General features: G+C 46.7%; 2 protein-coding genes across 2 annotated transcripts; one reads left to right on the forward strand and one right to left on the reverse strand.

Moving 5' to 3' along the window:
- Positions 1 to 797: 797 nt before the first annotated feature.
- Positions 798 to 8,404, reverse strand: DNALI1 (dynein axonemal light intermediate chain 1). The gene is made up of 6 exons (XM_084872377.1): positions 8,253 to 8,404; positions 7,613 to 7,755; positions 5,142 to 5,311; positions 3,697 to 3,875; positions 3,216 to 3,380; positions 798 to 914 (listed from the first exon to the last, which is right to left on the reverse strand). The coding sequence occupies exons 1-6, from the start codon at positions 8,331 to 8,333 to the stop codon at positions 879 to 881; spliced, it is 774 nt and encodes a 257-aa protein (XP_084728503.1). The 5' UTR covers positions 8,334 to 8,404; the 3' UTR covers positions 798 to 878.
- A 791-nt stretch (positions 8,405 to 9,195) lies between these two features.
- Positions 9,196 to 16,309, forward strand: SNIP1 (Smad nuclear interacting protein 1). Its single transcript, XM_084872066.1, has 4 exons — positions 9,196 to 9,501; positions 11,294 to 11,393; positions 12,289 to 12,890; positions 14,863 to 16,309. The coding sequence occupies exons 1-4, from the start codon at positions 9,272 to 9,274 to the stop codon at positions 15,125 to 15,127; spliced, it is 1,197 nt and encodes a 398-aa protein (XP_084728192.1). The 5' UTR covers positions 9,196 to 9,271; the 3' UTR covers positions 15,128 to 16,309.
- The last annotated feature ends 2,220 nt before the right edge of the window (positions 16,310 to 18,529 follow it).

The following is an 18,529-nucleotide window of genomic DNA, read 5'->3' on the forward strand; positions in this document are numbered from 1 at the left end:
GCTGAGGGTGCTGAAGTCACGCAGCTTGCTGCCCTCACCCTCCCTGGTTTGCCCTGAATTAAAAGATTTTTGCCGCTTACGTAGACTGGGTCTACAAAGCCAGAAGAGTCCTGCGCCTCCAGACTTTGAGTTTAACTTAAGAGGAATAGTAAAATGCAGTAGGTCACAGCCTGACAGTAATTAGGACTGCAGGTAGGTTTGGGCACCTCTCCCATTGTTAACTAAATTTAGCTATTTAGAGGGATGTAGGGCCAGGGTTTGATTTTCAGCAAAGGAAAGTGAACAGATTGGTTTTTGGGGAAGATGTGACGTATAAGCCGTTCACCGTAGACACTGAGTTCTTTCCAGGAAACATTTACGTAAAAGCCATGGGTTTGCCACTATCTTCTCACCTAGGCAGTCTGAAACTAAGAAAGGGGTCCAACTGACATTTTACACAGTATAAATCCTTCAAAATGAGTTACTAGAACTGTGAGCCAGGATGGTGAAAAGACGTCAAATAAGGGAACAATTGAGGCCAGAGGAGCCCAAGTTAGGTAAGACAAACTGTGGACCCAGAAGGGGATGAAACCAGCTGTGTCCTGCTAGGATCAGTGATGAGAAAGCAGTTGCTTCACCTAAGAGGGATGCAGCAGAAAGGGGTGGATGCTAAGTCTTACTATTTGACTTGGCAAATCCCAAGGTTGGCCTCACTGCCTTCCATTGCCCAGCCAGGAGCCTGGCTGCCAGACTTAGGTGGTTCCATGACACTGTGACTTCTGACAAATACACGGGTGGTGATCAGGGGAGCGTGTGGCTTTGTTCATTTAGGAAACTAGCTTTTTATTACAAAGGGCTTACGATGGGGTAGTAGTGTTTGTGGACCCATATGGAAATTATCACTTCTTTGGTGCAATAATGCCTTCCAGTTGGGCCTGCAAAGCAAAAAGAAACTTCATTAATATTTAAAACTTGCAGTCTAACACAAATAGCTGAGAGGTGATAAAAGTCTCTGGGAAGGATAATCCCAATGCTGCCAATCCACACATCTCCCTCCTCCCCTCCCCCTCCCCCCCCCATTCCCAACTCCATATTTTCTAGATTAGCTTGTTTCTGGCTTGGCATACTGTCTTGCTACATTAGGAGAAACCAGAGCTGTGCTGGTTTCCATACAATAATGGCTCAGTGCATAATATAAAGCATTGAAAAGGAAATTGAATCAAAGTTGTTGAAATAGTGGTTTTTCATGGCTCAGATTTCAAGCCTAAATATGTCTGCTAAGTTAAACTTTGGGATCCTGGGAGCCCTGTGCTGGGACAAGAGGTTTGGGAAACAGCAAATTTTCAGCCACTGAGACAACTTGACACCCAATTAGAGAAAATTGCTACCAGTGAGTAGGGAGCTGTCTGTCTTGCATGTAGAGCCGAAGACACTTGGGAGTTATTTGCTCTGCTCCTCTGGCAGCCAGTAACATAATTTACTATCATGGTGTGTGGACAGATCTTTAAGTAGGTCTATCCTGGGGACTGCAAACACTGCTTTATTTGCAGTGCCGTTTTGAGCCAATAAAAATAACTCACTTCTAAAGAGTCCTTCACCCTGGGGATTACAGCGTGGCTTGTTAATATTAGAAAGATGCCAAGGTGCTCTGCTTTGCTCTTGCTGCCAGTTACTATAGAGGAACTGAGGACCTTGGGCTTAGGATAAAGGAGGGCGGCAGATAAGGGAGGCAGCTTCAGAGGCTGCTAAGTAAACATGCACATCTGGCAGTGAATGTAGCTTTTCTGTTGTTAAACTCAGCAACAAGAAAATCCGTGTCATCCTGCACAAGCACTAGCCGCTAATACAAGCCCTTCTTTATCTCAAGTGCCTGTCTTGGTTTGTAGTGCCAACAAGCCTGCCAGTCCCAAGAGTAAAATTTCTATGAGACTAGGGTGGAGAGCGAGAAAAATTCAGGGGCCTCTTCTGGCTAAGGGCCATGGGAGACAGCCACTAAATGTCAATAAGCCATATGTCCAGAACAGTGGTTCTCTAGCTGGAGCCAGCATCAGAATCATTTGGGGACCTTGTTAGAATAGATTGTTGGACCCAAACCCAAAGTTTCTGATTTGGTAGGTCTGGGGTGGCCCCAATCATCTTTGATGAGAATAATGCTGGTCTGGAATCCAACCTTATTAAAAATCCTCACTTGAGGATATTCTTGATTTTAGAGAAGGGGAAGGGTGAGAGAAACACTGATGTGAGGGAGAAACATTGATCGGTTGCCTTCCCATATGCACCGACCAGGGATCTAACTCACCACCTTTCAATGTATGGGATGATACTCCAACCAACTGAGCCACACTGGCCAGGGCTGGAACCCAGTGTTTGAGAACGTTTGGACCAAACAGCCTTGAGTTTCAGAGGCCTGGCCCCTGCTCAGCCCTTTCCTTCACCAGCCCCCCTCCTTCCCTTCCCTCCAGCTCAGCTGGATAAAAGTATACATCTGCAAGCGGGCTTTGAGGAAAAACACGAGTTCCTCTGACCACACATTCTGGTTTCTTATGGTTCTTCCCTCTCAAAGGGCCTTCCCTGCCTGCCCCAAATGCAGGGCCTAGGTGGGGACTGACTGCAGGTGGGAAAGCAACCCCGGGGAAGCTCGCTGAGAGCTCCGCTCACTCTAGGAAGGGCCAGATCACCAGCTGCCTTAGGGAAGAAGTTCCACTTTTTGTTATATCCAAGTCTCCCAAGACTTTTCCAAGGGGAAAAAAAGCACTGGAGAGCCAGGCTGAGGGATCATGGGGGTTCAGAACTGAGCCTCCTCCAGAACCAGAAGAATGGGGAATCCAGGTAATGAACCCTCTTCTTCCCTTACTCTCCCCACTCCCCCCCCACCCCCCCCCCCCAAAAAAAAAAAATCAGCTTTCTTTACTCCTGGCCATTTTAGGTCAGTGGTTAGTGTTGGCCCCCAGACTGAAGGGTCGTAGGTTTGATCCCCAGCCCCAGTCAGGCATGTGGGAGGCAACAAGTCCATGTGAGACATCTATGTTTTCACCCCCCCCCCCGTGTGTGTGTGTGTGTGTGTGTGTGTGTGTGTGTGTCGTTTCTCCCTTTCATTCTCTAAAAATCAATGAAAAACTGTCCTCCGGTGAGGATTTTACAATAGTCTTCCGTAGGAAAAAGAACCAAATGCTTGGCCTATGTGGCTTGGAGGGCGGGTGGGCGTGCACCTCCACCTGGGTCTGTGCCATGATTACCTTCAGCTGCTGATTGGTCCGCTTCAGGAACTGAATTTCCTCATTGTGCTTCTTCTCCTCCACCTGCCTCCTCTCGTTCTCCCGCTTCTCCGTGGCCTCACACTTTGCCTTCTGCTCATTGACTTGCCTCTCCAAGTCTCTCTTTTCCGTTTCCAGTTCTGCAATCTGAGGACAGAACCCCAGTCATCCTGGGACGTCGCCAAGCGGATGGAGTGGCTTTAGGGCCCTGTGGAGGGGCCCTGGAACACAGCTGTCCAACCCAAGACATTGCCAGGGCCTGTACTGCCACCCAGTGGGAGGTCAGTGCCTGACACAGCACATCCAAGAGGAGACAACCCTGCGGCGACCCTTACACTCTGGACCCTTACACTCAAGTGATGGAGAGCATCCCAAGAGATCAGAGTTTAGTGCCAGAATGACAACCATGTGTCCCTGAGAAGAGGAGTCCAGAGGGCCAGAGGCTTGTGCAAACCCCACTCACTTTCCTCTCCATGTCTGACTTCCCCTGTTCAGCCTGCAGCGCCTTCCTCATGCCAAAGGCCACGCTGCTCTCATACAAGGTCTGGTAGGCGGCGATGGTCATGCGGATCTCGTCCCGGACTCGCAGCAGCAGCAGCCCCCTCTCCGCACAGTTGATGGTGACCTCACGAATCAGCTCATCTTCCAATGCACACACACACACATATACAGTGGTCAGAGGAGGTCGGCAGGAGGGGAAATACACCTGCCTACTGCAAACCACCCTTCCTACTGGAACACTGTCCCCCTCACTTGGTGTCAGATCTCAGGCAGGGGCCGTCAGTGGTCCCAAGTGCGTTGCCATGTAGCCACTGCTCTGAACTTGGCACTTGGGAGTTTGGCAGTGGGCAAACCCAGGGCAGAGGGAGACAGGAGCCCCAGGTTTGCTTGCAGCATGAGGCCCCTCTCTTCCATCTTCAGCCAAGAACTGGGGACTATTCAAAGAAACACGACTTTTCTATTTGAAGATGGTGGCTGCTTTAAAGTAGCTGGGAAATCCCACATGTCTCCTTGGCTGGACTGGTTTGGGGCTGGGAAACACCACAGCCTACAGCTTGCCCACCCATCTCCTCCATAAATGCTGTCCTGGAGGACAAACCACAGTCACACTCAGACCGCAGGCAGCTTGTAGCCCTCGCAGCTGCCCCAGGGCTTGGAGGTGGTTTGCCTGTCCGAGTCCCTGTGGGCCAGTGATAGTGGGCAGAGGCCAGACAGCCACTCACACCTGCACTTGAGGAGGGAGAACTTAAGTCCTTCTGTCTGTTAACAACAAATTACCCTGAAGTGTTTTCTGGACCAAGGGCTAACTGCTGATAGGTGGATATGAATAGAGCACATTAATTTTTCTGATTAAAAAATTAACACATGCTTACTATAGAAATCTTTGGGGGAAAAAACCTAAAGATTTAAAATGGAAGTTCTTGCCAAAACCAGTTTGGCTCAGTGGTAGAGCGTTGGTCTGCGGACTGAAAGGTCCCAGGTTCGATTCCGGTCAAGGGCATGTACATTGGTTACGGGCATATCCCCGGTTGGGGGTGTGCAAGAGGCAGCTGGTCGATGTTTCTCTCTCATCCACGTTTCTAGCTCTCTATCTCTCTCCCTTCCTCTCTGTAAAAAATCAATAAAATATATTTATAAAATGGAAGTTCTTATTTACTCCAATATCTGCTAAGAGGCGAGGAACCAAGTTATCAGGTTGACCGGCAAGGGGGGGACTGGTGGGAAAGGCAGGGCTGGGAGGAAGAAGAGGGAGCATTTAGCAGATCCGGGGGGAGACAGGTAGTGGGGCACAGATGATTCCAGGATGGGGTGGGCTTCAGCTCAGGGGTACTCAGAGCTTGGGGCTGTGCTGAAGCGGAAGAGAAAGAGGTAGTAGAGTGTGGTGTACCCTTCCCCCTGGCCACGCACCAAAACACTGCGAGTAGAGCTCCCTGCGGACAGGGCAGATACCAGTCTCCCTGGCCTGCCGCTGCTGCAGCTTCAGGTCCAGCTGCTCCTGAAGGTGCACCACATCCATCCGGGTGCTGGGCGTGCTGGACACCTGCTGGATCCATAGCTGTGTGTCTTCCACCCACTCCCTGCGGCACAGACACAGCCAGGCTGAGAGAAACCCATTGCCAGAGAGGGTGCTCAGGGCATGAGCAGAGATGGCCCTCCGAGCTCTCTGCCTGGGCAGGAGTGAGGGGCAGCTTTGTCACAAACCCATCAGAATCCCCCATCCTTCCTTCTTCCTCAGGGAGTGTGTGGCCCCAAAGCCACACCCACTCAGCTGCCTCCACAGGGGCCCTACCTCGGGGCTGGGCAGGCTCCGCTCTCCCACAGCCCTCTGTGAAATCATCACCCATGTTCCAGATCTTACCCTCCCGATGTGTCGAGGACAAATGTATGGTTTGTTGATTGATATGAACCGAAGGTCCAGTGGAAGGTGCCCCCTGACGTGTGGGGTGGGAGACCCAGCACTATAAACCTCGTGCCAGTCCGAAAGAGGTGAATATGTGCAGTGGGAGGTAGGGATGTTCTTAAAGGCATGTAGCTCCTCAAAGCAAACCTTGGGTCGGAGGTGTGGCCAGATTCTAGAACCACAAGGAGGGAGCCTAAGGGCAAAATCACCATGGGAGAGAGGACTTCCACTCATTGGCGGGAAGGAATCCACAGGAAAACCAACACACCCCCCCCCCCCCTTTCTTTGACTTCCATCTGAGAGGAAACTGCAGCCTCTCTTTTCACCATAGCCTTAAAAACTGTGCTGTCCACGTATTATATAAAAAACAGTGGAAGAGGCACGTCAGCCAGTAATAAATGTGGCTGCAGGAGAAAGAAGCAGAGTAAGGGGATCATGGAGGGAGAAGGGGCTCTTTTATAAGGATTCTCAAGGAAGTCCTCCTTGAAGAAATGGCATTTGAGCAAGACCAGGTTAAAGTATATATTTTATTGATTTTGTACAGAGAGGAAGGGAGATAGAGAGTTAGAAACATCGATGAGAGTCATTGATCAGCTGTCTCTTGCACACCCCCTACTCAAGGTACATGCCCTTGACCGGAATCAAACCTGGGACCTTTCAGTCCCCAAGCCGACGCTCTATCCATTGAGCCAAACCAGTTTCAGCTGAGCAAGACCAGGTTAAAGAAAGGAAGGGAACCAGGTGAATATTAGGGGAGGAGTATCCTTGGCAGTAAGAATAGCAGTTGTCAAGGCCCCGAGGTGGAAGAGTGAAGTGTTTCAGAGACAGCAAGCAGTGGCCCCTGGGGCATTAGCACAGTGAACAAGAAAGAGAGTAACGGGAGATAAGATTCCGCGTATATTGGGGCTAGATCATGCCAGGTCTTACAGACCATTGAAAAGACTGTGGGTTTTAGTCTGAGTAAGATGGGAAGCCATGAGTTTCTGGCAGAAGCCTGGCATGGTCTGACTTATGATGTGGGGGCTCTGTGCAGCATAGCTTGTAGGGACAAAGAGTGGAAGCCAGGTTTTCAGTGGGAGGCCACTGCAGTGGTACAGGTGATGAGCAGTGACTACAAACAAGAGGATGGAAGCTGAGCTGGTGAAAAATGATCCGATTTGGGAGATGATTTCAAGGCGGGGCCAAAAGAAATCGATAAAGGAGAGCATCTGTGATGTGAAAGACCAAGAGGGATGAGATGTGGCCTGAGCCCCTAGTAGAAAGGGAAGAGGGGATGAGCAGGTTGGGGTAAGGAAGAAATTATGAGTTTGGATATGTTGAGTGTGTGTGTGTGTGTGTGTGTGTGTGTGTTTAAATCCTCACCCAAGGATATTTTTTTCCATTGATAACTAGAGAGAGTGGAAGGGAGGAAAGAAGGAGAGAAAGAGAGAGAGAAACATCAACGAGAGAGAGACATCGATTTGTTGCCTTCCACACATTCCACTACAAGGGCTGGGAAACCTGCAAATGAGGTACATACCCTATACCAAAAATCGAACCCGAGACCCTTCGGTCCACAGGCCGATGCACTATCCACTGAGCAAACCAGCTAGGGTTAGACATGTTGAGCCAGTGGATGGGGTGGCTTGAGTTCCCTATTAACCTCTTCATGAAGGTAGTAAAGCAGTCGTAAAATATATGGCTCTGAGTTTAGAGGCGAGGACAAGATCTGGAAATATACACTTGGGAGCCTCCGCACATACAGGTAGATGGCATTTAAAGCCACGAGCATCTGGAAATGAGGGTAGGCAGAGAACAAGGTAGCCCCACCTTCCCAGGATCCAGCCATTTGTAAGCTCTAGGAACTCAGAGACACTGGGAGGAAAGATTGCCAGAAACAGAGACAGCATGCCTCTTTCCATGTTCTCAAGTTCTGGGATGCAAAAGCCTGGGCCACTACTCTTGCTTATTAAAAAAAAAAATTTTTTTTTTCTCTCACCTTGGGGGCAGGATAGCATTCAAGATTTCTTCTGCCTGCTTTGTAGGATCTGGGACACATGAAATTGAGAGCTTGGACTTGGGTGGCGGTGGGACTGGACCTGAGGGTCCAGGCTGCTGGGGGCTGACTTTCAATGGCCGAGCCTGGGAGGAAGAGACACATTAGGGCAGGAGGTGATTCAGATACTAAGCACCACACATTCTGGGCCTTGCTCCAGATTTCCCACACACTCTCCCCATCTGTCTTCTCAGCAGAAATTAAGTCTCAGAGCGCAAGGAGGCCAAGAGTCTCTGGTCCCAGCCCAATCCAACGCTCGTATCTCCTGAATCGATGTTTCTGGCCCCGGTGCTCAGGCGTCTGCTTTCACTACCAGATCTATTCTTGCACCGACTACCATGAAAAAACGGCGAATCCCATTCATCTCCTTGTGACTTCCTTCCCCGTCCTAAATTTACCCTCTGGAGTGGCCTAACATCTGGGCTTCTGGTTCTGCTCTCCTATCCTCTTTTTTTCATACCCCAATTCTCTTTACTCTCAATTGTTTCAGCCTCTATTCCTTGGGACTCCGGATCTTCAACACAGGCATCTGTCTTTCCCCATAGGAGTTCCGGGTTCCCCTGCCCCTAAGACCCATCCTTACTTTGGGGCTCCGTTTCTCCGTATTCCGGCTCACCAGCACCGGGGTGTCATACTTGAGTAAAGAGTCCGCGGGGGGAATCATGGTGCCGGCGAGTAGCCCAGCAATAGCCCCTCAAAGGCAGAGCCTTGTTTACTGTCACCATGGAAACCTCTACTCCCAGCCTCCAGGCCTGGGCGGGGCTCTGGAGTTGGGCGGGGCCAGCATCGCGCGAGTTTCTCTCGGCGCAGCATCCGGGTAAGGGTCTTCCTTGCTTAGCTCGGCCGGCTGGCTGCCTACTCAACTGGTCGCTCTTCTACTCTTGGGAATCGGGAAGACGGGCTTCTGTGCCACGCTTAGCTCGCAATTTGAACGAGGTGGCAGAACACCTTTTGTGACTCCCGATCTGTCACCTGCAAAGTGGGAGTCATAGAGGAAGACATCTGGAGTCCCCAGGTTTTAAAAATCATTTGTTTTTAATGAAGTGGCGAAAAGACAACACAACAGTTGGAGAAATACCAATGATTTGCCCACGGTATACTATCATATGATCTACTCCTTTCTTGTCTTCGTATTCCCACACATAAATGTAAGCACAGTTTGCGCACAAGTTTGTATCCTGTTTCTTTCGTTTAACGTCTGGTTGTTTTTTTTTGTGTGTGTTTTTTTTTTGTCATAATGGAGTTTGTAGACAGCATTGCAGATGGCGACATAACACCCGTCAGTTGACTAAACAATGCCCGACTGCTGAGCTTTATGTCGTCTCCGGGTTTAGGAAGTAATATACTAAGGACGCGGCGACCGCTGGGAGCATCGCTTTTTCCCGGGAGTTGGTGTTTGAAACTCAAAACTCGCGCCACCCGAACTGCGACCTGACGGCCCCGCCCACTACAGCGTCGTCACGTGCTTAGCCTCGGTATCGCGAGGGTTTCTGGGAGAGCGTGTACTTCCAGAGCGGAAGTCCGGGGCTCCGGCACGTCACTTCCTTTCTGCGAGGGGAGCGCAACGGCCGAGTTTTCCCTGCGCTCCGTGGACATCTCATCATGAAAGAGGTGAAGAGCGAGCGGGAGCGGGGCAGCCGGCGCCGGCACCGGGACGAGGACGTGGCGGCGGTGGCGGCGGCGGCGATGGTGGTGGTGAAGCAGGAACGCCTCAGCCCGGAGGCCGCGCCTCCGGCTCACCGCCGCCCGGACTCCGGTGGCAGCGCGTCCCCGCCAGCCGGCGAGCCTGGCCGCCCCGGTCACCGCGGGAACCGAGCGCAGAGACGTAGCCGGTAAGTGGGGAGCCGCCGGGGTGGGCCGGCCAGCCTCAGACACACACACCTAGAATGCAGAGCGCAGCGGCTTGGGCTGAATCCGGCGGTGGAAGTAGCGGCGGGGCTGGTATTATTGTTTACTTGTTCCTGGCGTTGTCGCTGGGCGTTAGGGGCCTAATGGACAGGATCCCAACTCTTTATGCCTGTGTGCCCAGCACTTAGCGGCCAGCAAGGATCCTTTTATAAGTTGAAGTGGAAGGTTTTCCTCGTCTGCCTGCAAATAGAGTGTGGGCGGTGTCTCTAATGATCGGCTCCAAAAGGTTTCCGCTTGGAGCGCCTAGGGTTGTCTCTTGCTAGACGGGTTCATTTATTCATTCCACAAAGTTTTACTGAATACCTGTTATGTGCCGAAGGCTGCCCTGGGTACTGAGGCTGAAAGGGGGACCCGATAGCTCGGTTAGAGCCTCGCGTGGTTCCCGCTGGATCCCGGGTCAGGGCACAAACAAGAACCAACCAGTGAATAGTATGAGTAAGTGGAACAACAAATCGATGTCTCTCTCTTCCTTCCCTACCCCCCTTACCTTTGTTCCCTCCCCTTCTCTCCCTCCCTCTCTCTAAAATAAAATAAAATAAAATGTAGATGGACATTACCCTCTTGAATTGATGTCCTATGACCCTGAGACAAAATGACTAGCAAATAAAAAAAAGTTTGTTTATAACAAGTATTACGAGTAGGTTATAATATTTAATGTGATAGAGTTTAGAGGGAAGTGGGAGAAGCCTCATTGAAAAGGTGCCATTTGAGCGGACCTGAATGATAAGATTAATCTGACCTTGTAAGCACCCAGGCAGGGGAAACAGTGTGTGCAAAGAATCTGTAATGGAATCAGTTGTGATAATCTTATTTATTTTTATTGATTGATTTTTGAGAGAGAAAGAAACATCGATTTGTTCTGATTATTTATGCATACAGTGGTTAATTTTTTTAAATATGTTTTATTGAGTTTTTTAATTTTTTAATTTTCTATTTTTTTACAGAGAGGAAGAGAGAGGGATAGAAAGCTAGAAACATCGATGAGAGAGAAGCATCGATCAGCTGCTTCCTGACCCCCCCCCCCCCCCCCATGGGGACGTGCCCGCAACCAAGGTACATGCCCTTGACCTGAATCGAACCTGGGACCTTTCAGTCCGCAGGCCGATGCTCTATCCACTGAGCCAAACCGGCTTCGGCGTGGTTGATTCTTGTATGTGCCCTGGCTGGAATGGAACCTGCAACCTTGGTGTATTTGGATGACACACTAACCACTTGAGATACCTGGCCAGGACAATTGTGATTGTTTTAGAAATAGAAAAAAATCCAGTGTGGTGTTCAAAAGGAATGGTTGGAATGAGGTAGGAGAGGGAGGGAGAGGACTTGCTGATGGATTGAGTGTGACTGTGGGGAAGGGGTGTGGGCGCTGCTGGTGAGGGGGAAAAGGATCAAGGATGACTTCTAGGTTTTTGGCTTGAGCAGGGTGGAGGGTGGTGACACTGACATGGCAAAGACTGAGAGAGGAAAAGTTTTGAGGGTTGGGAATCAAGAGTTATGTTATCTAACTGTGAGAAGGTTTGGTAGGCAGTTATGTCTGTGGGTCTGGAACTCAGGGGAGACCGTGGGCTAGGAAGGCAAAGCTCCTGACTCCTACAGTGAGAAAAGCAGAGACCTTCACAAATGTGATGTCTGTATGGTAGGTAAGCCTGATATTTGAAGGTAACTTACATGGGGGAGGGAAATGGAGATAAAATCCTGTGTGTACCATTCTTTTAACAGATCCCCAGCCAAAAAGAAAAAGTCCTCAGGGAGAAGAAGCAAGTCTCCTCGGAGTAACAGAAGCCGAAGTCCTCACCACTCAACAGTCAAAGTGAAGCAGGTAAGTGGATTGAGATGTTTTGGTGCAGGGTCTGAATCTAGAGCCTGTTCTCACCATTGCTAAAGTCTTATGCATGTAATAATCACCCGTATCTGCAATGGGATTTTCTCAAAACTGGTGAATTTTTTGTTGAATGACAGAATATACGCCTGTAGTTGTAAAACTAGTATAGGCATATACTCTGCCTTGTTTCTAGAAATGGTGACCTCTATATAGTCAAGACGTAAAAATATGCCCTGACAGGGAATCAAAAGGGATCTTCTGGTGCAGGGGATGCCGCTTCAACCAATTGATCCCAGGCAGATCTTAAATATTTCTTAAGTATATTCCTAGGTATTGAATAATTTTTGTTACTGTTGAAATGTGAGAAAGATAGCTTTCTCTTTACACATTTATCCTGTTTGTGACTAGTTAGCTCTCTTTGTTAGTTCTATTTTCTGTATATGATCTCTTTTTAGTTGTTTCTAGGGCTCTGAACATGGACTGGCACTGTTAGAGCTATAATTGAGCAACAGCATGGGATACACAGTCAGTGTGGCCTTGCATGGAAACAATCACCACTGATAATCTTATTTCTGTGGGGCATTTTGCATTCTTAAAAATATATGTATTTTTTTATTTCAGAGAGGAAGGGAGATGGGGAGAGAGATAGAAAAATCAATGATGAGAATCATTGATCAACTGGGGATTGAGTCTATAGCCTGGGCATATGCCCTGAGTGGGAATTGAACCATAACGACCTAGTTCATAGGCCGAAGCTCAATCACAGAGGCAAACTGGCTAGGCAGCATTTTGCTCTTGAATGCCAAAGTCCAAATCAAAAATGACTTTTTGAATGTAGCTTGTTCGTAGATTTTGGATTGTCTTGAATTTACTGAGTCTGCTCAAATTTCAGGAACGTGAGGATCATCCACCCCGGAGAGAACGGGAAGATCGGCAGCACAGGGAATCATCGGGACAGGAACACAGGCGAGCCAGGAGTAGTGACCGAGGCAGGCACAGGAGCCACTCCCACCAGAGGAGAACCTCTAACGAGAGACCTGGGAGTGGGTCGGCTCAGGGACGTGATCGAGACCTTCAGAACCTGCCGGCTCAGGAAGCAGAGCGGGAGTTTTATAATGCCCGAAGGCGGGAGCATCGCCAAAAGAATGAAGGCAGTACCAGTGGTAATGAGTCTCAGGAGTTGGTTCCTCCACCTGGTGGCAACAGCAAAAGCAAAGAGGTGCCCGTCAAGGAAAAGCCAAGCTTTGAACTTTCTGGGGCACTTCTTGAGGACACAAACACCTTCCGAGGTGTAGTCATTAAATACAGCGAGCCCCCCGAAGCACGTATCCCTAAAAAACGGTGGCGTCTCTACCCATTTAAAAATGATGAGGTGCTTCCAATCATGTACATTCATCGACAAAGCGCTTACCTCCTGGGGCGACACCGCCGTATTGCAGACATTCCAATCGATCATCCCTCTTGTTCCAAGCAGCACGCGGTCTTTCAGTATAGGTAAGTACATTTGCAGAAAGGAACTCAAGTGTGAGCAGAAGCTAGTGTCTCAGGATTACTAAGTTTTGTGGGCACGTATATGCAAAAGAATCCATACCTCATATCTAATATTCGTCTTAAGGAGTATTAATCTAATTACCTTTTAGATAATTACTTATATTTGTATACGAGCATTGAACTTGGTGTTGGGAATCCTGCCACTGCCACTTGCCAGGTGTTTGATCTGGGACAAGCCACTCTCTGGCCTCAGTTTCTACCTACTTCACAGGGTTGTTATGAGAGTTAAATGGAAATATAATTGAAAAGGTGTTGGCTGTGTCTGTATCTTGACAGTTTGCATAGTACATCTGCTATTATTTGATCCTCCCATCAATCCTGTGAGGCGAATAGCATAGGTACTAATGTCCCCATCTGACAGGTGAGAAGATTAATGTTCAGCAAAGCCATGTGACTTGACTAGGAAGTGGTCCCCATAATAGAAATCTGGCTCAAATCTAGTGCCTTTAACTTTTTTTAAAAATATATTTTGTAATATATTTTATTGATTTTTTTACAGAGAGGAAGCTAGAAACATTGATGAGAGAGAAACATCAATCAGCTGCCTCCTGAACACCCCCCACTGGGGATGTGCCTGAAGCCAAGGTACATGCCCTTGACCGGAATTGAACCTGGGACCCTTCAGTCCACAGGCTGATGCTCTGTCCACTGAGCCAAACCAGCCTCGGCAAGTGCCCTTAACTTTGAAGTCTAAATCTGCTTTATTCCCTTTGGGACGGGAGATAAAATAAGTTGAAATATAGGTGAAAGAAACATTATATTAATTATAAACAACCCAAAATTTTTTCGTAATTATGGCAAATTTATTGATTATTTATTTATAAATATATTTTATTGATTTTTTACAGAGAGAAAGGGAGAGCGATAGAGAGTTAGACACACCAATGAGAAACATTGATCAGCTGCCTCCTGCACACTCCCTACCGGGTATGTGCTTGCAACCAAGGTACATGCCCTTGACTGGAATCGAACCTAGGATCCTTTAATCCACAGGCCAACTCTCTTCCACTGAGCCAAACCGGTTAGGGCTATTGATTGATTTTAGAGAGAGGAGTGAGAAGCATTGATTTGTTGTTCCATTTATTTATCCATTCATTGGTTAATTCTTATATATGTAACCTGATTGGGGATGGAACACATGACCCTCACATATGAGGACAATGCTCTAACCAAATAAGCTACCTGGTAGGGACTATATTTTAAGCTTTTGATCTACCATGAATTTCCTGTCCAAGTACCAGGTCTCACCTTTTTACTAAGTATTATTTAACTTGCTCCTAATTTCTAGATTTAAGGGCGTATTTTCTCCTCCTTTCTTAGAGTTTGAACTTGAGCTGTATTGAAGCCAGGTATTTACCACATGTAGACAGTGTTAACAAAAAGCTGGATGATCTGAAGCAAGATCTGGCCCACATTTTTCTCTCGTTTTTTTTTTTTTTTTTATATTGAACTTATTGGGTGACATCCTATATAATAAAAAGCTAATATGCAAATCGACCAACAGCGGAACAACCGGCCACTATTATGTGCACTGACCACCAGGGGGCAGACACTACACAGGAGCTGCCCCCTGGTAGTCAGTGCACTCCCACAGGGAGAGTGCTGCTCATGGCTGGTGAGCACAGCAGTGGGGAGCTGCCCTAAGCTGGCAGTCAGACATCCCCTGAGGGCTCCCAGATTTTGAAGGTGCAGGCCCGGTTGAGGGACACCCTCTACCCCCTCTACGAATTTCCTGTGCCGGGCCTCTAGTTGGTTAATAAAATTAAAGGTTTCAGGTGTACAATTCTATAATACATCATCTATATATTGTATTGTGCATTTATCACCCTATGCCAAATCTCCCCTCATCATTATCCACCCTATATCCTCCTCTACCTTCCCTCACCCCCTTAGGTTTCTCTCTTATCTCTTCTAGGCTTGTGGAATACACCCGTGCTGATGGGACAGTTGGCCGCAGGGTGAAGCCCTACATCATTGACCTTGGCTCAGGCAATGGAACATTCTTGAATAACAAGCGCATTGAGCCACAGAGATACTATGAACTGAAGGAAAAAGATGTACTTAAATTTGGGTTCAGCAGCAGAGAGTATGTTCTGCTTCATGAGTCCTCTGACACCTCTGAAGTAGACAGGAAAGAGGACGAGGATGAGGAGGAGGAGGAGGAAGTATCTGACAGCTAGCAAACTAATAAACAACCCAAACTCTCGAGAGACCTTTCCTCTCTGCGAAGGCTTTGTGATTGACTCAAGAGCACCGGGCGCTCTTTGTAATGCCTCTTATTGCCTTAAGTCTCTCCTCGGTTGCTGACCAGCTTATGTTATAATGTAAGAAAACACATGTTTGTTTAAACTTTTTTCTGTGGCACATCACCCACTTGCCTGTGGGCATATGTTTTCAGAGCAGTCTCACCACTACGTTGTATTCTCGTAGAAGCATTGTGGCTTTAGTTGGTGCTTTCAGAACTGCTGCCTAGGAAACTATAAACCCTTGTCTAAAGGGGAATTGTGGCTTCTTCTCTTTGTACAGTTACTTTATTTATAGGCTTTGTGGACTGGGTTTTTTTTTTTTTTTTTTTTTTTCCTGGGGCAAATCCCTTAACAGAATCTTTCTAAGCTTTGGTTCTCACCAAAACAGCCTCCTGTATATACCAAAGCTTTGACCTGGTTGAGCTCTTGAGTCACAGAAGTTGATTTTGCACTTCTTTTTTGGGGGGTGGGAATTTACCACATGACCTCATTATTGACTGTTGGACTTAAACAGATGCTTTAAGGAGCCTGATTAAGCATTTCACTGTCCAGGAAGATCATCATGACTACTGCCAGTGGGGGCCGATCTAATGTCACGAGAGGCTGAGATGCATCGAGGATCTGTTTCCTGTGAGAGAATTCTGATTTCTCCATGGAGCATGTACAGAACAATTTTGACCATCTTATTCTTCAACTTTGCATTTTTATTCAAATGTTAATCTCTTTCTCTTTTTGAGAAACACACTATTATTTATGTGGCAGGGTCCTTGCATTTTTCTAACAACTTATGTACATGTCTAAAGGAGGTTGTGTAGTTTACATGTTTCATCTTTTTAAAAACATCTATTTACCTTCCCAAGGCTGGAAAGCATGGGAATTTCCTAATTTTCCACTAAAGGAGTCTGTGTAAGTAGATAATTCATAACTACTTACATATATATATAGTGTGAATATATATCTAATTGTGTGTGAAAGAGCTGCAACTGATTTTCATATGAGGATGTTTTGTGATGTAAATGTAATGCTACATGATAGGTAAACTCAACCTGCATTTGAAGAGCAGGTTTTCATTTATATGTATTTTTGGGATAAAAAATAATAAAATTTGTAAATACAGCCCCATATCTTGACAAGTGAGTATTGGTCCTGTTGAAGCTGCAGTGCTTTCTGTATTGGCAGTTAAGGGGTTTTCTTTCCCAGAATAGAGTTGGGGCAGGTTCTGCATAGTGGGCCTTGTACCAGTTTATCCCTGCCCTCACTAATTCACCCTCTGGTGGTGATGGGGGTGTGGGATGGAGAGAAAGGAGTTATCATATAACTCAATCATTGCTGCTGCTAACTATTCCTCTTGGGTTGAAACTTAACGATACTATTAGATTGTCTTTATATTGTTTTTCCATTAAGGTCTCACCCATGTGTACTCAAAAGAAATGAAAAGATCCTCTTTGAAGAGTGAACACTTAAGGTTAGTAAGATGAAAGGTTAGATGAAGGGAAGCTATAACCATGTAAGAGCAATTACTGTATCCCCACTGTATTCTACATGGGCTTCTGTAATAGCTGTTTTTCTAATTTTCACGTGCCATAGATCACAAACTACATATGTGCATGTCTAAAAGGTGTGTTCCATTGTGATGGATTTTGGATTATTCTGTTGATCCAGACTGATGGTTTTGTCGTTCAGGGTTTTAGGCACTAATCTGGCATCTCACTTCAGGGCCTCCTTGTTCAGTTTGTGCTGCTGCTACTACTACTTCCTGGATGCCTTGGGCTTTGCTTCAGATGCCATCCTGGTGGGCACTGTGACGACCATTTTTGCCTACGTTTTCAATAAGAGGTCCCAATTGTGTACACGTTTGCTTCCTGGATTAAGAGATTCTTCATGCCAAATATCTAGGAAGATGCTCTCCCTTTTTTTTTTTTTTTTTTTTTTTTTAAGAGGGAACGTTAAAGGATAGACATTCTTCTCCAGAGCCACAAATAACCAGCAGGCTTCTCATTTGAAGTTGACATAATCCTAAAGCTTTCTTTTTTAGTATATTTATTGCTTAGAAACTCATGTTCATCTAAGCCAATGGTTCTCAACCTTTTTTAATGCCAAAACCCTTTAATACAGTTCCTCATGTTGTAATCCCCAACCATAAAATTATTTTCGTTGCTATTTCATAATTGTAATTTTGCTACTGTTACGAATTGTAATGTAAATACTATCTGTGTTTTCCGATGGTCTGACCCTGCTAGCAGTTCTCAACCTGTGGGTCCCTTAGGTTGAAAACCGCTGCTGTAGAGCCTATGACCATTGGAAAACACAGATATTTACATTATGATTCATAGCTAGCAAAATTACAGTTATGAAGTAGCAACGAAAATAATTTTATGGTTGGGGATCACCACAACATGACAAAATGTATTAAAGGGTTGCGGCTTTAGAAAGGTTAAGAACCACCGATCTAAGCTATTTGCAACTTTTTCATTCCCTAGCTTTTCTCCTACCTGGTTGGTTTGTCTAAATTATTATCAAAATTGAGTAATATGTAAAACAGCCCTTTGCTTCTGGGACCCTTCCCCAAATCCTCTGCAGTGGTTATACATTTCTGCAGAGGTATGATACAGGGTCTTCAGATTTTCTCCATCAAGATGACTTTTCCTAGTCATCTTCTCATTCCCTCATTCTAACATTGACCAAGGACAACTCATTAAGTGCAACTGGTAACTTTGTAAAAAATATATTTTTATTGATTTCAGAGAGGAAGGGAGAGGGAGAAAGAGAAACATCAATGATGAGAGAATTATTGATCAGCTGCCTCCTGCACGCCCCTTACTGGGAGTTGACCCACTGGGGATTGATCCTGCAACCAAGGCATGTTCCCTGACTGGAAATCAAACCATGACTCCCTGGTTCATAGTTCCACACTCAACCACTGAGCCATGCTGGCCAGGCGTAACTGGTAACTTTAATACTTATATTGTATCCTGGTGGTAAGTGAAAGTTATCAATTCAGATAACTGGAAAATTTTTAAAATTATGTTACTGTATTGAGTATATTAGTATATAACATGGCTTGGTTTCAAAAGGCTTAGAACTTATATATTCTGAGTTGATTATCATTCACTATGTTGCCCGAATGGTAATATTTCTTTTTAAAATACATTTTATTGATTTTTTACAGAGAGGAAGAGAGAGGGACAGAGAGTTAGAAACATCGATGAGAGAGAAACATCGACCAGCTGCCTCTTGCACACCCCCTACTGGAGATGTGCCCGCAACCAATGTACATGCCCTTGACCGGAATCGAACCCGGGACCCTTCAGTCCGCAGGCCGACGCTCTATCCACT

Source organism: Pipistrellus hanaki (genome assembly GCF_964339955.1).
Source record: "Pipistrellus hanaki genome assembly, chromosome: 2".
NCBI lineage: Eukaryota > Metazoa > Chordata > Mammalia > Chiroptera > Vespertilionidae > Pipistrellus > Pipistrellus hanaki.